Source organism: Marmota flaviventris, chromosome X, assembly GCF_047511675.1.
Source record: "Marmota flaviventris isolate mMarFla1 chromosome X, mMarFla1.hap1, whole genome shotgun sequence".
Lineage (NCBI taxonomy): Eukaryota > Metazoa > Chordata > Mammalia > Rodentia > Sciuridae > Marmota > Marmota flaviventris.
Genome location: NC_092518.1, coordinates 15,611,318 through 15,630,300, shown reverse-complemented (window position 1 = coordinate 15,630,300; position 18,983 = coordinate 15,611,318). Strand labels below are relative to the sequence as shown.

General features: G+C 32.1%; 1 protein-coding gene across 4 annotated transcripts in view; it reads right to left on the bottom strand.

Moving 5' to 3' along the window:
* Cnksr2 (connector enhancer of kinase suppressor of Ras 2) overlaps positions 1 to 18,983 on the bottom strand; it is a 254,860-nt gene that overhangs the window by 83,706 nt on the left and 152,171 nt on the right. For 2 of the 4 annotated variants that reach the window (XM_027927389.2, XM_027927391.2), the window contains one exon: positions 31 to 120. The exons of the other annotated variants lie outside the window; for them this stretch is intronic. In XM_027927389.2, the coding sequence (XP_027783190.1) occupies positions 31 to 120 (90 nt within the window). The remainder of the gene's footprint in view (positions 1 to 30; positions 121 to 18,983) is intronic. 4 annotated transcript variants of the gene reach the window in all.

Genomic DNA, 18,983 nt, shown 5'->3' with positions numbered 1-18,983 from the left:
CAGCCTACACTGAAATTCTAGAACACTTACCTCTTCTACTATCTCTCTTCATCTTATTTGGATCTTCATAGTCCCCCACCCAATTATATTCCACTGGCATAGATATAGGTCGTAGCTTGCCTAAACACAGAGAACAAAGTTCACATCACATTGTTTTTCTTCCCCATGTCTGCTCAAAGTTAGGCTGATTTTCAACTACAGTGAACAAAACACACTCACTTATATTAAACATTATGGTTGGCATTCGTGCAGATGAAGAAAATGTGTGTTTTGAGCCAGAAGGTGAAACTGCCTGTGGCAAATGGCCAAGTAATAATGGAAACTTAGAGTATTTTTATAAATAATAGAGAATAGCCTAGGTTTGCTCTCTTAGGAGTCTCAAACTATAAGAGTGTGGTCCTTCAGAAAGAGGATCATCATTTCCATAATTTTATTTCATTTTCAGTAATGAATCTCTTATTCCCAAATGTCCAAGTATCTACCTCATGATAGCCAACCTCTGAAATGGTAGCCCCTTGTGATTAGCCTGACTATGAGGACATTAATCCAGTTTCATGTTGAATACCACAAGGCTAACTTCTTATCTTTATTGTTTCTTAACATATCACCATTTTGGATACTATATATCAGCAATATGGCTAGATTAGTTTTAATCTAGCCATTCAGTTGGGTCTGCCCCTGCACATCTCTTTTGCTACAATAAGCATTCTTAGTTTACAGATACAAGTAATCACTGTTTTGGCCTATCCCATTTCCTTTTGGGTCTGTATCCTCACCAAACAGCATTTTACTTTAGCAAGATGAACTAATGATGAAGACTTTTTGGTGGGGCTACAGTGTATGATTTTTGTTTAACTTAAAATTACTGGAGCACAAAATAGCTAATGAAAGTTATTGAAAAATTTTAAAAAGGATACCTAATGGAATTACTTGCATGAGATGTTGTTTAATAAATTTTGAATAAATGAAAACCAGAGACTCATATATGACTGGATCATAAAATAATGATCATGATATTCATGATAAAGTATAAAGACTTATAATCATTTAACATATGCCACATACTGCTTAAAAGTTTTAAAAGTATTAAATAGTTTAGTCCTCACAATGAAAAAAACTGAGAAAAATTATATAATCAACTAAAGAAATACAGCTGGTAAATGCCTGGTACTAGGATTCAAATCCAGGCACTCAAAATATTGCTTCTGCCATAATTCTTGGTGACTTCAATAGTCACTGTCTGATATTCTGACCTCAGATTCTTGATGGTCTCTTCTCCATGCATAATTTGATAATCTGTAAAGGATAAAGACCTTCTAAATATCCACTTTCCAACCTTCTGTATTCCTGTATTTCTAGTATATTTCCTACAGAATTCTAAACCCAACAACCTTCATCCCTTTAATATGCTGATTTTACCACTTTTTAGTATCTCTCAGTTAACTTCTTTCTTCTCTTCTTCCCTCCTTGCCCACCTAAATTTCCTGATCAATTATTATAATCACTCCAGGTATTTTTAAAAGTTAGCATTTTTATCTATCAGTCAAAAAATAAATTTAATTTAAAATTCTGTCAGGAGATTTCTAATTCTATTCTTATGGAAACTTCACCAACTGTATCTTCTTATATACACTAATACAGTGTTATTAGGTTTTGCTAAGCTCTTTTAAAGTCTGATGATGAACTAGACAAGATAAAATTATTAATGAGCCAAAAAAGCAGTAATTATTTAGTGGCTTACATTCAAGGCAAGCAACTACCTTTATAAATAACCATGCAGAATTCTGCAATTTTTGTGGAATATATTTTTGCTCTTTTACACAGAGGGAATTTATGAAGATTCAGGTCAATATATTCTGCCCACCAAGGAGAGATAATGGGTTGAAGAAAAGTCTCTTTTTGTCATGTGTATTACACTGCTTTGCAGAATCAGTCCTCCAGATTTTCAATGTTTTAAAATATGCTATATTTTCCAAATACCTGTACAACTTAATTTCTTTAAGGGTCTTGTTTTACAACTGAACTCCCTTTCAGCATGGCAATGAAACTGAAGTGATTAAGAATTGTAGCACTGTTTCAATGTTACCAAGAAATCTTCTGAAAAGTGAAAAATCCAATGAACGAGCAATTATTTGCTTTATTTACTGTGCATATTATATAGTTAAAAACTAGTTTGATACTTTTAGAAGAATTAAATGTTTGTTTAGAGCCCAATATATGTATACAAAAACAAGACCAAACATACTTTAGACAAATAATATTAAATACATAATTGTATTTTGATCATCTCTGAGATTCTAATGGAGTTAAGTAATTGAAGCACGCAATTAAGCCCTTGATCTGCCTCATTGTCTCATTAGTCATAGGAGCAATTTTGCATAAGATTTGCAACACTGACTTTTCTGGGGGTAATTTTTAAACAGAATAATATTGTATATTATTAATATAAAATTGAAGAAAATATATTGCATTAGGAAAAAATTGAGATAAAAGCTCTAATTAAAATTTACTTTTGGAGCACTTCAAGATTTTACTTTTATTAGTTATAAAATTATATAAATCTAGCAGTGCAAATAAAAATAAATATTTAAAAAAGTGAAGTGTATCAGTGGCTTAGATATAACAAAAATGTTGTTGGTAAGTATTGCTCCTTTGTAAATTTTTTATTGTACTAAAATATAGAAACAGACAATAAAAAGTTAAACTAATATCATAAGGTTACATTCTTATACAAATAGCAATAATTGATAGACTGAAAAATAGAACACAGCTTATATTACTTCCAATTCCAAATACAAAGATCGCCAATGCAGCTTGAGAATATATTCACTACTTCATGTATAATAGCAACATCTTAACTTTATAAGACAGAAAAAGTTAAAATGGGAAAAGAACTTTATGGTTTTGTGCTATAGTGCTGTTGGTAAAAAAACAAAAACAAGAGTACTATATTCATTGTAGTTAGACTTAAATATACATTATTATTGTATGGATTTTTATGTTCATATTACTTAAGGCCTTAGTACAAGTTAACTGATTCAACAAAACTAAATATATTTGACTGCTTCCTATGTAAATGTACACAAATTAATCATAAATCTCTAAAAATAATGTTAAAAATTTAAAACATGTTTTTAGATAGCAATGCTTACATTAATTTTTGAGGTGATAATAATTACAAATTCATGACAAAAATTAATAATAGTCAAAATGTAGTTAAGAAAAAAGAGGTTTAGAACTCCTCTAAATATTTTTGTCAACCGCTTCATCTTAATTTTTTATTCCTTTAAGGATAAATCATTTACTAATTGTGGATTTAATGTGCACCCTATCATAAGTATATAATTTCTCCGTGCAAGTGCTTTATAGTATAACCATTGTTTTGTTACTTGTTTTTTCATATATTTCACATCTGTAGTTTTCTAACTGGTATCTCCATAGGAGCAAGAATTGTGTTATATGTTTCACTCTATTTGAATAAATTTAATGAAGGTGAAAGGTAAATATTTTTGAAATCTGCTTGAATTTTATCCAAAATTGATGGCAAATTAGCTTCTTAAAAGTTATGAACTGTATTTAACTGCATTTAAACACAAATGGAACATGAATAAAGACAATGATAGGGTGCTTTGTAATGATGTATGTATCTAAATCACTATATTTTAATAAAAATTGCCATATTAATACTAGTGTACAGAACTATTGAAAACAAACTAATTTTTACCTTAGATAATAAAACATTTTAGGCAATATTACAAATGATATTATTCCCTTTGACAGATAAATGATCACTCTTCTGGGATTCCTTAGTTTTTTTTTCCTGGTGCCTCTGGTATGTATATATAATGCTAACTATACTGTATTGTAGTTATCTGTTATAGATCTCTCTATTTATTGGCAGAAACTAGGTCTTACATATCTTTGTTATCTTTGTCTCTGTCAGAAACTGATCCAGTGTAGGTATTCATAAAAATTTATTTAATGCTTGAATCAAAGTATGCAAGACATTAGAGAGATCCCAAATTATTAGGTTGCTCACTGGGTCCCATTCCTTCAGACCTACTCCATGATATACTTTAAACAACTCCTTATCCTACAAATTCCTACCAGTCACATTTTATTTCTCTGCTCCCCTTTATAGAAAAACTCCTAGAAAACTTCTTTATATTCTCAACCTCGAATTCCTCTCTTGAACCCTCTCTCTTGAATGATCCTCTGCCTCACTAATCTCCAGAACTGCTATTGTCGAGGTCATTTGGGCTTTCATGTTGCTAAACTCAATAGACAATTCTCAGAGTCCTTGCCTTTTCTGATCTATTTGCAGATATAGTATGGAGGATTACTATCTTCTTGAAACACTTTCTTCACCTGCATGTAGAATTCTATCTTCCTCTGGTTTTCCTCTCCTCTTCCTAAATCCACATGCATCTTTCAGAGCTAAGCAAAAATGTCATTTCCTCAGGGACATGCTCCTTGACCCTTTATTCTGAGTCAGCTTCCTCTGTATTCATTTTCATTTCCTCTCAAAGTTCTTCATGGTACAACCAATGGTACTCAAATAAATATTAAATTAGTTGCTTGATTTCTTTCACCCTTTTAGAATGTAAATTTCAATGAAAGATGGCTATTTACTGTGGTATCTCCAGCACTCAGAACACTGTCTTAAACACAGAGTAATTGTTCAATATTCATTAACTGCAAATTAAGAAAGTAAATAGAGACTCATACACTGGACAAACAAATGATCCAAGCCACATCCTAGCTTTGTATTTCAATAGTTTCCTTCCATCCAAGGCAGTATGCCATCTTAACCCACCCTTCTTTATTTTGGGCAATGAAGTCAGAACTAAAAGTCAAGTCTCCTGATTCCTTTCCTAGAAATATTTCCATATTAAGGTGCCCATGAAATCTATTGAAACACCACTGAATTGCTGCCTTTTTGAATTTTACAACTTTCATTTTATTCTCTTTCAAAACATGCTAAACTCATTAAGTTTCATTGTAATAAAAAACACCTGAGAAGCAATCTTCTCTCTTACAGTTGACAAAGGTTAAAAAAAGCTGCAGAGAAATTCTCCATAAGTCTAACATACCTTTCAATGCTCAAAAAATGTTTCTCTAGAGCCCGAGAAAATATATACATATATACACATCTGTTCTGAATATTTTAGTCATTATTTTGATGAAAATGAGTGTAGTAAGGAATAGTTAAGCTATAAGCTTGCCATATATACCCATCAAACTGCTCACATACCAGACAGAAAAATTACTTTCAGATGGTTGACTGCATTTCTAGGAAAACATCCCGAGGTTATTTAAGGTAGAGAGTCACACATTTGAAAAGGAAGTGAAACTGAATTAAATGAAAGTCATTTTTAAAGGATAATGGTAACCTATCTGGATCCAATAAAATAAGAACAAATGGGCACTTTGATATTTGTTGCCACATTTTAAAAATTTAGCTTTTGTATAAAAGAGCTTAGGAAAAATTGGCTTGTAAACATTTCAATGTGTTGATTATTTAAGCATTGGCTTTAATGACACTTATAAATAATATAAATTAAATACAAACACTGAATTGGTTATTAACTTTAAATCTTTTAAGTTTCATTAATGAAAACCAAAACCAATTAAAATATCTTTTAAAAAATAAGCCACATCATGTTTGTGTATTTTCCTACTGCTTTCTAAAAGTGATCTATACTTTAAATGGAGAGAAACAAAACAATTGTTGAAGGAGAAAATACTGAACTGTTTCAAAAATTACATGGTACATTTAACACTTGATTACAAGGCTAATTATATTTTGAACCAAATTACCTTTTATGAACATCCTATCAAGGAAAGGAAGAAGCTTTACACACTGAAGTTTGGAAAGTCAGGCTTTTCTTAGATGAAATGTTGATGTGCATAATGCTGATTCCTCTGCAGAGGAGGGGTGTGGGAGAAATGAGGAAGGATTCAAATTCCTTAAATACTAAGTAGCAAAAGAGTTCTGGGTCCTACTCTGAAGACTCTGGTGGCCTTTGTTATGCTCAACATTAATACAAATGTGAACAAAAAAGGCTCACAAATATTATTTGTTTAAAAGTATACAGTTATTAACTACAAATTAAAAAATATATATTGTGGGGGGATTAAATTAAGGGGTGCTCTATCCTGAGTTATATCTCTAACACCCCCTCTTATAAAGTTTGAGACAGAGTCTTGCTAAGTTGCTCAGGTTGGTCTTGACCTTGTGATCCTCCTGCCTCAGCTTCCTGAGTCACTGTGATTCCAGATGTGCACTGCCACACTCAGAGGAAAGCAATGTATTTTTTAAAAAATCTTAGCAATGTCTTAAAATTCCCATTAACATATAGAAGTCAGTCACCCTTTCTGATGAAGAGTGAAACAGATGATTAAGATCATCAATTATGGGCTGGGGATATGGCTCAAGCGGTAGCGCGCTCGCCTGGCATGCGTGCGGCCCGGGTTCGATCCTCAGCACCACATACCAACAAAGATGTTGTGTCCGCCGAGAACTAAAAGAAATAAATATTAAAAAAAAAATTCTCTCTCTCTCTCTGTCTCTCTCTCCATCTCTCTCTCTCTAAAAAAAAAATATCATCAATTGAAGATTTTCTTTTGAAAATAAGTGACATCTTACAATAATCTTACAATTTCTTTCACATATTTTATCATATTCATGAAATTAGTAACAAAGGTAGGGGTGAAAAACTTAAGACACACCAAAGTTAATTTCTTAGAATTTCAGATATAACCCATGTTAGAGTCAGCTCATGAATATAAATCTTCAAATTCCTATCCCAGTCCTTTTTTCACTACATCAAATTGCTATGGTGATGAATCATTTAAAACCATGAATGAAAAATTCCAATTGATTTTTCTTCAAAATAATTTAATGACATGTATGACTATTGTATTTTTTGCTTGTGTTCTCCTAACCAGCCTGCAACTTGTGCAAAACATTACAGCTAGACGAAGAACTAATGGAGAATTTGAGCATAGAGTGTGGATGAAACTTTGTGTTTGCAGTTAAATGCCTTAAAATAGTGAAAAGCACATTAGTTTGACATGATGTATTACTTATAAACCAATGTTAGCTTGTCATATATACTCTTTAAAATGTCTGTATATTATTTCAATTATTTAAAAAATATTTTCTTAAGTTGTAGTTGGACACAATACCTTTATTTTATTTATTTATTTTTATGTGGTACTGAGGATCAGATCCAGTGCCTCGCACATGCTGGGTGAGTACTCTACCACTGAGCCACATCCCCAGCCCTATTTCAATTATTTTTTACAAAGTCTATAGTCTAAAGTAACTTTAATATGAATCATAACCTTAATATAAATTATAACTTTAGTAGATTTTTAGTTATCACTTGTTGAACAACAGTGAGTATAACATTTGACATTCTTTATCCCAAGGGATTTGTTTTCTTCCATGATTTTTGGAAAGTTGTTTTGCGATGATATCATTAATTTCACAGTAACTAGGAGTATTAAACACTATGCACTGATATTTCTGTTTTTTTTATTGCTTTATTTTGATCTTTTATCACAAAAAGATTTACTCTAGAAAATGGTTTGCATCTGGCTTTTCTTCAGGTAAAAAATGAAGAATGAAGATGACATTCAAAGAGCATATAACATATAGAAGTCAGTCACTTCATGGCGAGTTTCAACTTTGAGAAGTTTTTCAAATGCTTATCTCTAAATCAGCTGTTTGAAACTTAAAATGCAAAGAAAGTTTTGCCATTGGTATTTTTTAAAATTTTAAAATTTAATTAGTTATACATGATAGTAGAATGCATTTATGCACTTTGATATATCATACATAGATGGGATATAATTTCTCATTTTTCTGAGTGTACATGTTGCAGAATCATATTGATCATGAAGTCACATATATACATACAGTAATAATGTCTGTTTCATTCTACTATTTTTCTTATCCCCACATCCCCTCCTTTTCCCTCCCATCACTTCCCTCTACCTAATCTAAGGTAACACTATTCTTCTCTAGTGCCACCCCCCCCCTTGCCTTATTGTGAATTAGCATCTGCATATTAGAGAAAACATTTGGCCTTTGGATTTTGGGGACGGGTTTATTTTGTTTAGCATGATATTCTCCAACTCCAAGCAGAAATCCTCAAAATGAAGGAATCAGTAAACTAGATTATAAATTCAATAGAAAGCATCACCAACAGACTAGGCCACTGGGAAGACAGAACCTCAGACAATGAAGCAAAATATATAATCTTGAAAGTAGAGTTGAACATGCAAAAAAGAAACTATGAACAGAACATCCACGATTATGGGATAACATGAAAAGACCAAATTTAAGAGTTATCAGAATAGATGAAGGAGCAGAGATACAAACCAAAGGAATGCACAATCTTTTCAATGACATGATAGCAGAAAATTTCCCAATCCTAAAGAATGGAATGGTAAATCAAATACAAGAGGTTTACAGGACTGCAAATGTACAAAATTACAGCAGACCCACACTAAGACACATTATGAGGATGACTAACAAACAGAATAAAGATAAGATCTTAAAGGCTGTGAGAGAAAAAAAAATCAAATTACGTATAGGGGGAACCAATTCAGATCCCAACTGATTTCTCAACCCAGACCCTCAAAGCTATTAGGTCCTGGAATAATATATTTCAGGCTCTGAAAGAAAATGAATGTCGACCAATAATTTTGTATCCAGCAAAGTTAATTTTCAGATTTGAAGATGAAATTAAAATATTCCATGATAAACAAAAATTAAAAGAATTCACAACTAGAAAGCCTACATTACAGAGCATTCTCAACAAAATATTCCATGAGGATAAAGTGAAAAAAAATGAGAACCAGTAAGGGGAGGATCTACACTAAAGGGACATTCAACCAAATGAGAAACTAAGACAAATCAAAAACAAGAAATAAATCAAAATGACAGGGAATACAAATCATATCTCAATAATAACCTTGAATTTTAATGGCCTAAATTCATCCATCAAAAGACAGACTGGCAGACTGGATTACAAAGCAAGACCCAACAATATGCTGTCTTCAAGAGACTCACTTCATGGGCAAACACATCTACAGGCTGAAGGTGAAAGGATGGGAAAAAACTTATTACTCATATGGATTGCATAAACAAGCAGGGGTTTCCATTCTCATTTCAGATAAAGTCGATCTCAAACCAAAGCTAATCAGAGGAGACAAAGAAGGACATTTCATACTTTTCAAGGGAAGTATATATAAGCAGGACATAACAATTATAAATATTTATGCCCCAAACAATGGACCATATAAGTACATCAAACAAACCCTTCTCTAATTCAAGAGTCAAATAGACCACAATATGATACTATGAAGGAAAATTTATTGCACTGAGTGCATTCATTAAAAGAATAAAAAGCCAACAAATAAATGACCTAACACTATATCTCAAAACCCTAGAAAAAGAACAAATCAACACCCAAAGCTGTAGAAGACATGAAATAATTAAAATCAGAGCTGAAATCAATAAAATCAAAACAAAAGAAACAATTGAAAAAATTGATAAAAAGTTGGTTCTTTGAAAATTTAAATAAAATAGATAAACCTGTGGCCATGCTAATGAAGAGCAAAAGAGAGAAAACTCAAATTACTAAAATACAAGATGAAGAATAAAATATCACAATGGACATGTCTGAAATACAAAAGACAATTAGAAGCTATTTTGAAAATTATACCCTAATAAAATAGAAAATATCAAAGACATTGACAAATTGCTAGAGATATAGGACCTACCCAAACTGAATGAGGGGGTCATACATGATTTAAACAGATCAATTTAAAGTAATGAAATAGAAAACGCCAACAAAAGCCTACCAACCAAGACAAACCCAGGACCAGATAGATTCTCAGCCAAGTTCTACAAGACTTTCAAAGAAGAATTAACACTAATACTCCTCAAAGTATATACCATGAAATAGAAAAGGAGGGAACCCTTCCAAACTCATTCTATGAAGCTAATGTCACCCTGATACCAAAACCAGACAAAGACACATCAAGGAAAGAAAACTTCAGAGCAACATCCCTGATGAACATAGATGCAAATATTCTCAATAAAATTCTGGCAAATCACATATAAAAGCATATCAAAAAGATAGTGCACCATGATCAAGTGGGATTCATCCCAGGGATGCAGGGTTGGTTCAACCTACAGAAATCAATAGACATAATTCATCAATATTAATAGACTTAAAAACAAGAATCATGATCATCTCAATAGATGAAGAAAAAGCATTTGGAAAAATACAGCACATCTTCATGACCAAAACTAGAAAAACTAGGGATAGTAGGAACATACTCAGCATTTTAAAAGCTATATATGCTAACCCCAAGGCCAGCATCATTCTAAATGGAGAAAAATTGAAAGCATTCCTGCTAAAAACTAGAACAAGACAAGGATGCCCTCTTTCACCACTTTTATTCAACATCATCCTTGAAATCTAGCCAGAGCAATTAGACAAAATAAAGAAATTAAAGGGATACAAATAGGTAAAGAAGAACTGAAACTATCACTATTTGCTGATGATATGATTCTATACCTAGAAGATCTCACCAGAAGTTTCCACCAGAAAACTTCTAGAACTAATAAATGAATTCAGCAAAGTAGCAGGATATAAAATCAACACTTATAAATCAAATGCATTCCTATACATCAAAAATGAATCCACTGAAAGAGAAATTAGAAAAACTACTTCATTTACAATAACCTAAAAAATACCTGGGAATCAATCTAACAAAAGAGGTGGAAGACCTCTACAATGAAAACTACAGAACACTAAAAAAAATTGAAGGAAACCTCAGAAGATGGAAAGATCTCCCATGCTCCTGGATAGGCAGAATTAATATTGTCAAAATGGCCACAGTACCAAAAGCATTATACAGATTGAATGTAATTCCTATTAAAATCCCAATGACATTCATCATAGAAATAGAAAAAGCAATCATAAAATTAATTTGGAAAAATAAGAGACTCAGAATAGCTAAAGCAATCCTTAGCAAGAAAAGTGAAGCAGGAGGCATCATAATACTAGACCTTAAACTATACTATAGAGATATAGTAACAAAAGTGGCATGGTATTGGCATCAAAATAGATTTGTATACCAATGGTACAGAATAGAGGACACAGATATGGTTTCAAAAACATTTACTGAGAAAAGATAGCCTATTCAACAAATGGTGCTGGCAAAACTGGAAATCCATACAAAATGAAATTAAACCTCTATCTCCGACCCTGCACACAAATCAACTCAAAGTGGATCAAAGACAACCTCTCTCACTACTGGACAGGTCTTTCAAACAAAATCTAAATAAGGAAGCTTTAGAACTAAATAATACAATAAATAATTTAGACTTAACAGACATATATAGAATATTTCATCCATCAATGAGCAAATATACTTTCTTTTCAGCAGCACATGGCTCCTTTTCTAAAATAGATCATATCTTATGCCACAAAGCAACTCTTAGTAAATAAAAAACAGAGATAATACCCTGCATTCTATCAGACCACAATGGAATGAAATTAGAAATCAATGATAAAATAAAAAATAGAAGCTATTGCCATTGGTATTTGGGTATTTAAGAGGAGCTGCAAAAACCCATTTCAGCATTTTCCAAAATGTGTTCAATAAAACATTAGTTCCATTAGAAAACTTAATAAGTTTAGATGATGATAAAGAAGAAGAGGGAGGAAAAGAAAAAAGGAGGAAGAAGAAAAAAGGAGAAGGAGATTATAATTCAGTGCAGAAATATTTGGGAAACAATAAGCATCCAAATTCAACAAGACTTTCAAAGCCATTCATCTCTAAGACCAGATAAAACATATAGAGTTTCCAAACTTATTTAACCACCTGACCTTTCTTTAATAAACTCTCTTTCATAATAAGTGATCTGAAAAACATACTAAGGAAAATGCTGAATTACTTTAAACTATATTGTAACTTGTAAGTTAACACTAAGAGTTCTATTTAAATTTTATATAGCTGCCATTTATTATATATTTTTTCTATAGGGGAAATGCATTCTGATTTCAAGTAGGGACAATTGTACCACACTTCATGTTTCAGAGGATGTCATGATTATGTTTTCTATTGTAGAGCAAGTTTGGTCATTCTAGACACTCACAACCTTAATACTACTTCTACCCATAGAATATGCTGAACATGAATAAATGTAGGTATATCTTGGAGGGCAATAACTACCCAGGTTCTTTGGATTAGAACAACAATAGTAAGGTAATCATCCCTGTGTCATATAATTTCTCTGATTTTGATTTTTTATTATATGCTTCTGGATTCAATTTATCTGTAAATCAATTCTTCTTAAGTTAGCCAGGTTTTTAAAAAAATATTTAATTTATTCTTTTTAGATATACATGAAAGTAGAATGTATTTTGACATATCATACATACATGGAGTATAACTTATTCTAATTAGGATCCTATTCTTGTGGTAGTACATGATGTGGAGTTACCCTGGCCATGTATTCACATTCAAGGCTAAGAAAGTTAAGTCTGATTAATTCTACTGTCCTTCCTATTCCCCTCCCTCTCCCTTCCCTTTGTTCCCCTTTGTCTAATCCAATGAATTTCTATTCTTCCCCTCCCCACCCTCCCTTGTTTTGGGTTAGCATCCACATATCAGAGTGAACATTCACCCTTTGGTTTTTTGGGACTACCTTATTTCACTTAGCATGATCTATTCCAGTTCCATCCATTTACCAGAAATGCCATAACTTCATTCTTCTTTATTAGTGAGGGTTTTTCAACAGTGGCATTGTTGATCACTTTTTTTTTTTTTTTTTTGGTACCAAGGATTGAACCCAGGGGCACTTAACCACTGAGCTACATCCTCAGCCCTTTTGTTGTTGTGTTATTATTATTTTGAGACAGGGTCTTGCTATGTTGGTAAGGACCTTGTTTAGTTGTTGAGGCTGGCTTTGAACTCAAGATCCTTTTGCCTTAGCCTCCTGAGTTTCTGGGATTACAGGTATGAGCCACCATGCCTGGCTGATCATTATTTTTTGTTGTGGATTGTCCTATGAGGTTTGGTAGTGTTTTTGGCCTCTACCCACTAAGTGCCAGTAGTACCCCGCCTCCCCTAACTGCTATGACTGTGTAACAAAAAAGTCCCTAGAAATTGCCAAATGTCCTCTGAGGTGGGGAATAATGACCTCCGGTGAGATTCACTAAATTAATATCTATTCTTGGCTTTTCAATTCTGTTGATTAATTTATTTGAAGAGTTTCTTTTCTCCTCAAATAGGTGCATCAGCTTTGTTATTTGGTTTGGTAATCTTTCCATTTTATCCACATATTAATATTCTGGAACTTTACTTAAACCTCCTCTTTCTTAATCTTACTGTTTTATCCATTATTTAGTTACCTTGAATTCTTTCAGAATAATAATTTCTTCCCAGGTTTCATCTCTTTAAAAGTTTTCATTTTGTTTATTTACATATTATTTTTCTCCTTCTTTATTTTAGTTACTCACCTAAAACTTTAAATATTTATGAGGACTGAATTATTTTCAGATTCTGAGAGGTTACAATGGTCCTTCTGGCCCAGAGTATAACTTGATGGTTTCTGTAGTGGAGTTTAAGAACACTTAGGTAGTATTTTGTGGTATTATTAGCTATATGAATATTCTTACTTTTACTTTTGCAAATCTAAACCAAAAGAAAACAAAAAGTTATATTCCTTTTTCTTTTAGCTGCTCAAACTTAAATAGTTGGTTATTGGCTTGGTAGAGGGACAAAAGATGAAGGAATACTTATAGCCTTTTTGTCCCTTAATAAGTCTTTCCACAGGAGAGAAGCAAGTGCTAATTTGATCCGTCAACACTTGAAAATCTTTGGGACATTTTTATTATTTTTACTTATGAGAAGCAATAATATACTATCTAGGCACCATTTCTTCAGTACTTTCTATGTGGCAAGAATTTTGCTAAGTACTAGACACATTATCTCATTTAATCCTCATGAAAACACTATGAGTAGTACTGTTATCCCATGTTTGCAGATAATGAAACAAAATTTTAGGGAAGTGAAATTTCACTTAAACTCAAGATCAATCGAGCTATTAAAAGCCATATTGTGACACCAAATTCTGATCTCTCTGACCTCAAAACTTACGTTTTGTCTATTCCCATCAGTAAAATTGTACAAATTAAGGAAGAGTGCCTTCCCTAGATGATCATTTTAATTTTTACATTAGAAACAGACTATTTTCTATTTCTATGTCAAAATATTTCTGAACTGCTTTTCTATCAATTACAAGATCCACTATCATCATTATTAGCTTGACGCTCAAAATTATTTGGAGTGTTTATGAAACGTATTAAATACATCCATAGGATTAAGAATTCCTATGAGTATAGTGCATAGGTCATATCTCTGCATTTTTGATTCTCTCATTTCTATCTCTATGGTTATTTTTTCTTTGGGAATGGTATATATTACTTGAACAAAGAAATATCCTGTTGTTAGAATCCCATTCAGCTAGTGAATGACAACTAAACTTTTACCTGGTAAGGAACACTACATTAAAAAAAAAAAAATCACAGGAAAGAGAGCAAGCTTCTATTCTTCAGGAAAAAGAAAAGTGTGAATGTGTTGTGTATAACTGATCCTTTAATAAGTGTATGAAATAATGCTATTAAGTATATTTTAACTGCCCAAAAGACAGAATGAATTTGTAAAACAAAGAAAAATGCATTGCTGAAATATGGTGAGAGACCCTGGAACCTAAGACACTATCCTCATTTCATATTCAGTTTATAATGTCATTGCTTATAGGACTTTCATCATGCCACTGTAAGTCACTCAAGTCATTTGTTATTCACATGGATAAAAGGGACAGAGTACTTGGTTTTATCTTGTCCAAAAGACTCAAGTTGAAAATGTTCAGATATAAAGTTATAGATATTAATTTTACCCAATGCAATGTATGAAAAAAACATTTGTGAAGAGCACTGCTAAAATGCCAACTTTGCATTCATTCATGTGCTTTTTGTGAAGTACCATAAATTTACTGAAAAGTAAATCAGAAAATGTTTAGATTCCTATCTTCAAACAATACTGTTCTTGTGATTTTATCATAAAGATGTTTCCCTCCAATTTTTAAAAAATATTTTTTAGTTATACATGGACACAATATATTTATTTTGTTTATTTTTATGTCATGCTGAGGTTCAAACCTAGTGCCTCACATGTGCAAGGCAATTGCTCTGCCACTGAGCTACAACCCCAGCCCATTTTCCTCCATTTTTTTAAAATTGACTACTTATGTCCACAAGGAACTTCGCCAGGTGTGTCTATATTTTAGTATGTTTCTATGCCTAGAAATGTGCTATCATGGAATACCAAGGACAAAAGTCCATGGACAGGAAAAAGGAAAGTTGATGGGAAATATTTCCATTCTAAGAAATTGATAAGTAACTGATATCAAATTGAACATTTACCTTTGAAGCCTGAGTAGATGTGACCAATTAAAGGGATTTAATACTATTTTACCCTTTCTATTTTCATATTAAAGTTTCTGTAATAATGACAATAAAGTAAACACCTAATGTACTGGGCACTAAGGCAGTTTATAATTCATTTTATTGAATTCTCATAAAACTCTATGAGGAAGATATTATCACAAATGATAAAACTGAGGTCTAAAGTAATAGTCTTAGGGTCACTCTGGAGTAGTAGATGACAGAATTACCAAGCATGGCTGATGGTATAGTCATGATAGTAACCACTATTCAATGTTGTTTCCCTACTAGCATCTGTATGTCCAAAAATTATTCTTGTCTATAATATTAGGAAAGTAAGATAAATTTTATGCTATCTGACTTCAAAAGTGTATATTTTACCCCTCAGTTTATCACCCTTCTCCAAATATCATCAGGGCTATATCTAAGTAAATGCATGCTCATTACAGTACCAGTAAATACAAAAACAACAGCAGCAGCAACAACACAACCAACCCCATATACAATAACAGACAAAACCAGACCTAGGTCTTCTTGCCTGAAATATAATTTTTGAATTTGGAAGGAGTCATGAAATTTTTGGTAATTATTGTTTTTAAGAATTTGAAAAATTATTTTTTTAACCACATTTAGCTAGCTATTGTCACTAGTAAGCTCAACAATCACCCATGGATACTTAACTGCAGCTCTATCATTACTAGATGGGTAGATTATTTAACCTCTCTGTACTTCAGATTTCTCATTTGTAAAACAAGAATTTTATTAGTATACACCTCATAGGGTTGCTGTGAGGATTAAATGGGCTAATGACCTTTCAAATGTTTAGAACAGTGCTGGATGTACATAAAAGCTTAACAGATGTTATTTATTTATTTTCTAAAAGGGTCATTTACTATCTGTCCATATTGCACTTTTCTAATTGTTTATGGTGAATACGTGTACTTTAAATGCACTCTTAACAACCAAAGGGTTCATAGTATAAAATGAGAACCTGTTTAAACAACATTTTTTAAAATCCACAAATATTTGTCTTTACATCTGTGCTTCTTTGTCATTGTGTTTAATAACAGAGTTTCCTTGATTTTTAATACATATAAATATATATAGGGCCGGGGATGTGGCTCAAGCGGTAGCGCGCTCGCTTGGCATGTGTTCGACCCGGGTTCGATCCTCAGCACCACATACAAAGATGTTGTGTCTGCTGAAAACTAAAGAATAAATATTAAAATTCTCTCTCTTTTAAAAACAATGTATATAAATACATATTATATACATTTATTATATAATAACATACATTTATTATTTAAAAAATTTAATTGTTGATAGACCTTTATTTTATTTATGTATTTATATATGGTGCTGAGAATCGAACCCAGTATCTCACACATGCCAGGCAAGTGCACTACCGCTGCATCCCAGCCCCAGTCCTAATATACATTTATTATATAAAGTATATGTAAATATAACAAATATAAAATATATATGTATATAGAACATATATATATATATATATATATATATACATACAACTTTATACATACACTATATATAACTACATACATACACACACACACACACACACACACACTGTTATGGTTTATGAGATGTCCTCAAAAAGCTCATGTGTTAGACAATGCAAGGATATTCAGAGGTGAATTGATTGGGTTATGAGAGCTTTAACCCAATCAGTGAATTATTCTCCTAATGGGTGTCAAGTGAGTGGTAACCTGAAAGCAGATAGGGTGTGGCTGGGGGAGGTGGGCATTGGGGGTGTGCCTTTGGGGCATATATTTTCTATCTAGAGAGTGGAGTCTCTCTCTGCTTCTTGAACATGTCCTGAGCTGCTTTCCTTTACCATACTCTCCCACCATGATGTCCTGCCTCATCTTGAGCCCTGAGGAATGGTGTAGGTTGTCTATGAACTGAGACCTCTGAAACCATGTTCCCCCCAAAAAACTTTTATTCCTCTAAACTTTTTCTTATAATGTTTTTCAGTAACAGTAACAAAAAAGCTGACTAAAACACACACATACACAATTTTAAAATATGAATATATTAATACATATACAACCCAAAGTACATATTCTTGTACTGGTAACTGCGTCATGGTCCTCTTTTGCTTCTCAAAATTTTACCTAGGCTCATAATCTTAACTTTAAACTTTCTCTGAATAGACAGGTAATTTGTGAAGTTAACAGGAGAATAATGGTGGATAAATTCAAATACTTCAAGATAAGGGCATTTGTAACTAAGAACTAAATTGACAGTTATAAGGATAAAAAACTTATATACTGCATTTTAAGGTATCACACAAGTAAAAAGAAGTTACATTAATATCAAATCTAGAAAATACCAAATATGAACTTTAGGGTTTTTTGCAATACATTTAAGGAAGATTGTAAATTTTCATCATCATAATTTTCAAATACAAGAGAATATTGTCATACTTGGTGGTCCACATCATGATACTACTTTATAAGTTAAATAAAGAAGTTATTATTGATTATGAAGGCTGGAAGTAATTTGTATTAGGGCTTTTAGGGTCTAGGCTGAGAGATTTATGCAAAACCTTGGTCTCAGACCTAGGTTTTGAAGAGGTACCAGGTATTTGGTGGAGATGACTAGCATTTAGAAATGCTGGATAATGACTATTCATCATTCATAATCCAGCATAAATGTCATGCTTGCTTATGTGATTTCCCAGGTAGACTATGGTGTTTCAATTCCTGGGCTATGTAGCATTATGTGTATATACTTAAAGTGATTGCAATGTAGATATGTTTCTCCTCTTGGGTTATGCCTATCTTCCATGTAGAATTTATGTTTTACTCACCCGTGTCCCTAGTTATGACCAACTTTATGTATATAAAATACTAGCTGAACAAGTTGACAAATGAATTAATCTTTGGGAAAATTATGGCTACAATACTGTAACTGAATAGTAGATTTATTATCTAGCTTCTGATTTTGGAAAATTAAATAAATTTAATTGTTGACTGAAAAATCTTTCAAGTTGTGCCTGCACATCTTCACTGAAGTATCTACAAGTGTCTACCTTGAAGGTTCAGATTAAATAAAACTATTATATAGTAAGATTATATTTGTTTCAGGTTCAAAAGTTAAAAAGAGAACTTTGTTTACCTCTTTATCCCTCTTTTAAGCATATACATATTTCTTTTTAAAATCAAATATCTATAGGCTATCTAAATTTCTAAAGTTAAAACAGTATTCTATTTTATTGAGAATATGATTTATAGAAAATAACTGTACTAGTACTTTAAACTGCTGTTTAATATGACAATTATAGTTATTCTATAAGAACCTAGTAAATATATTTTATAAGGTCATGAGTAATGAATCAATAACTTCATTTGGTGACTAGAATTTCCCCTTAAATGCAATGTTCATTTACTTCCATATAAGTAAAAATATCCAGAAAGT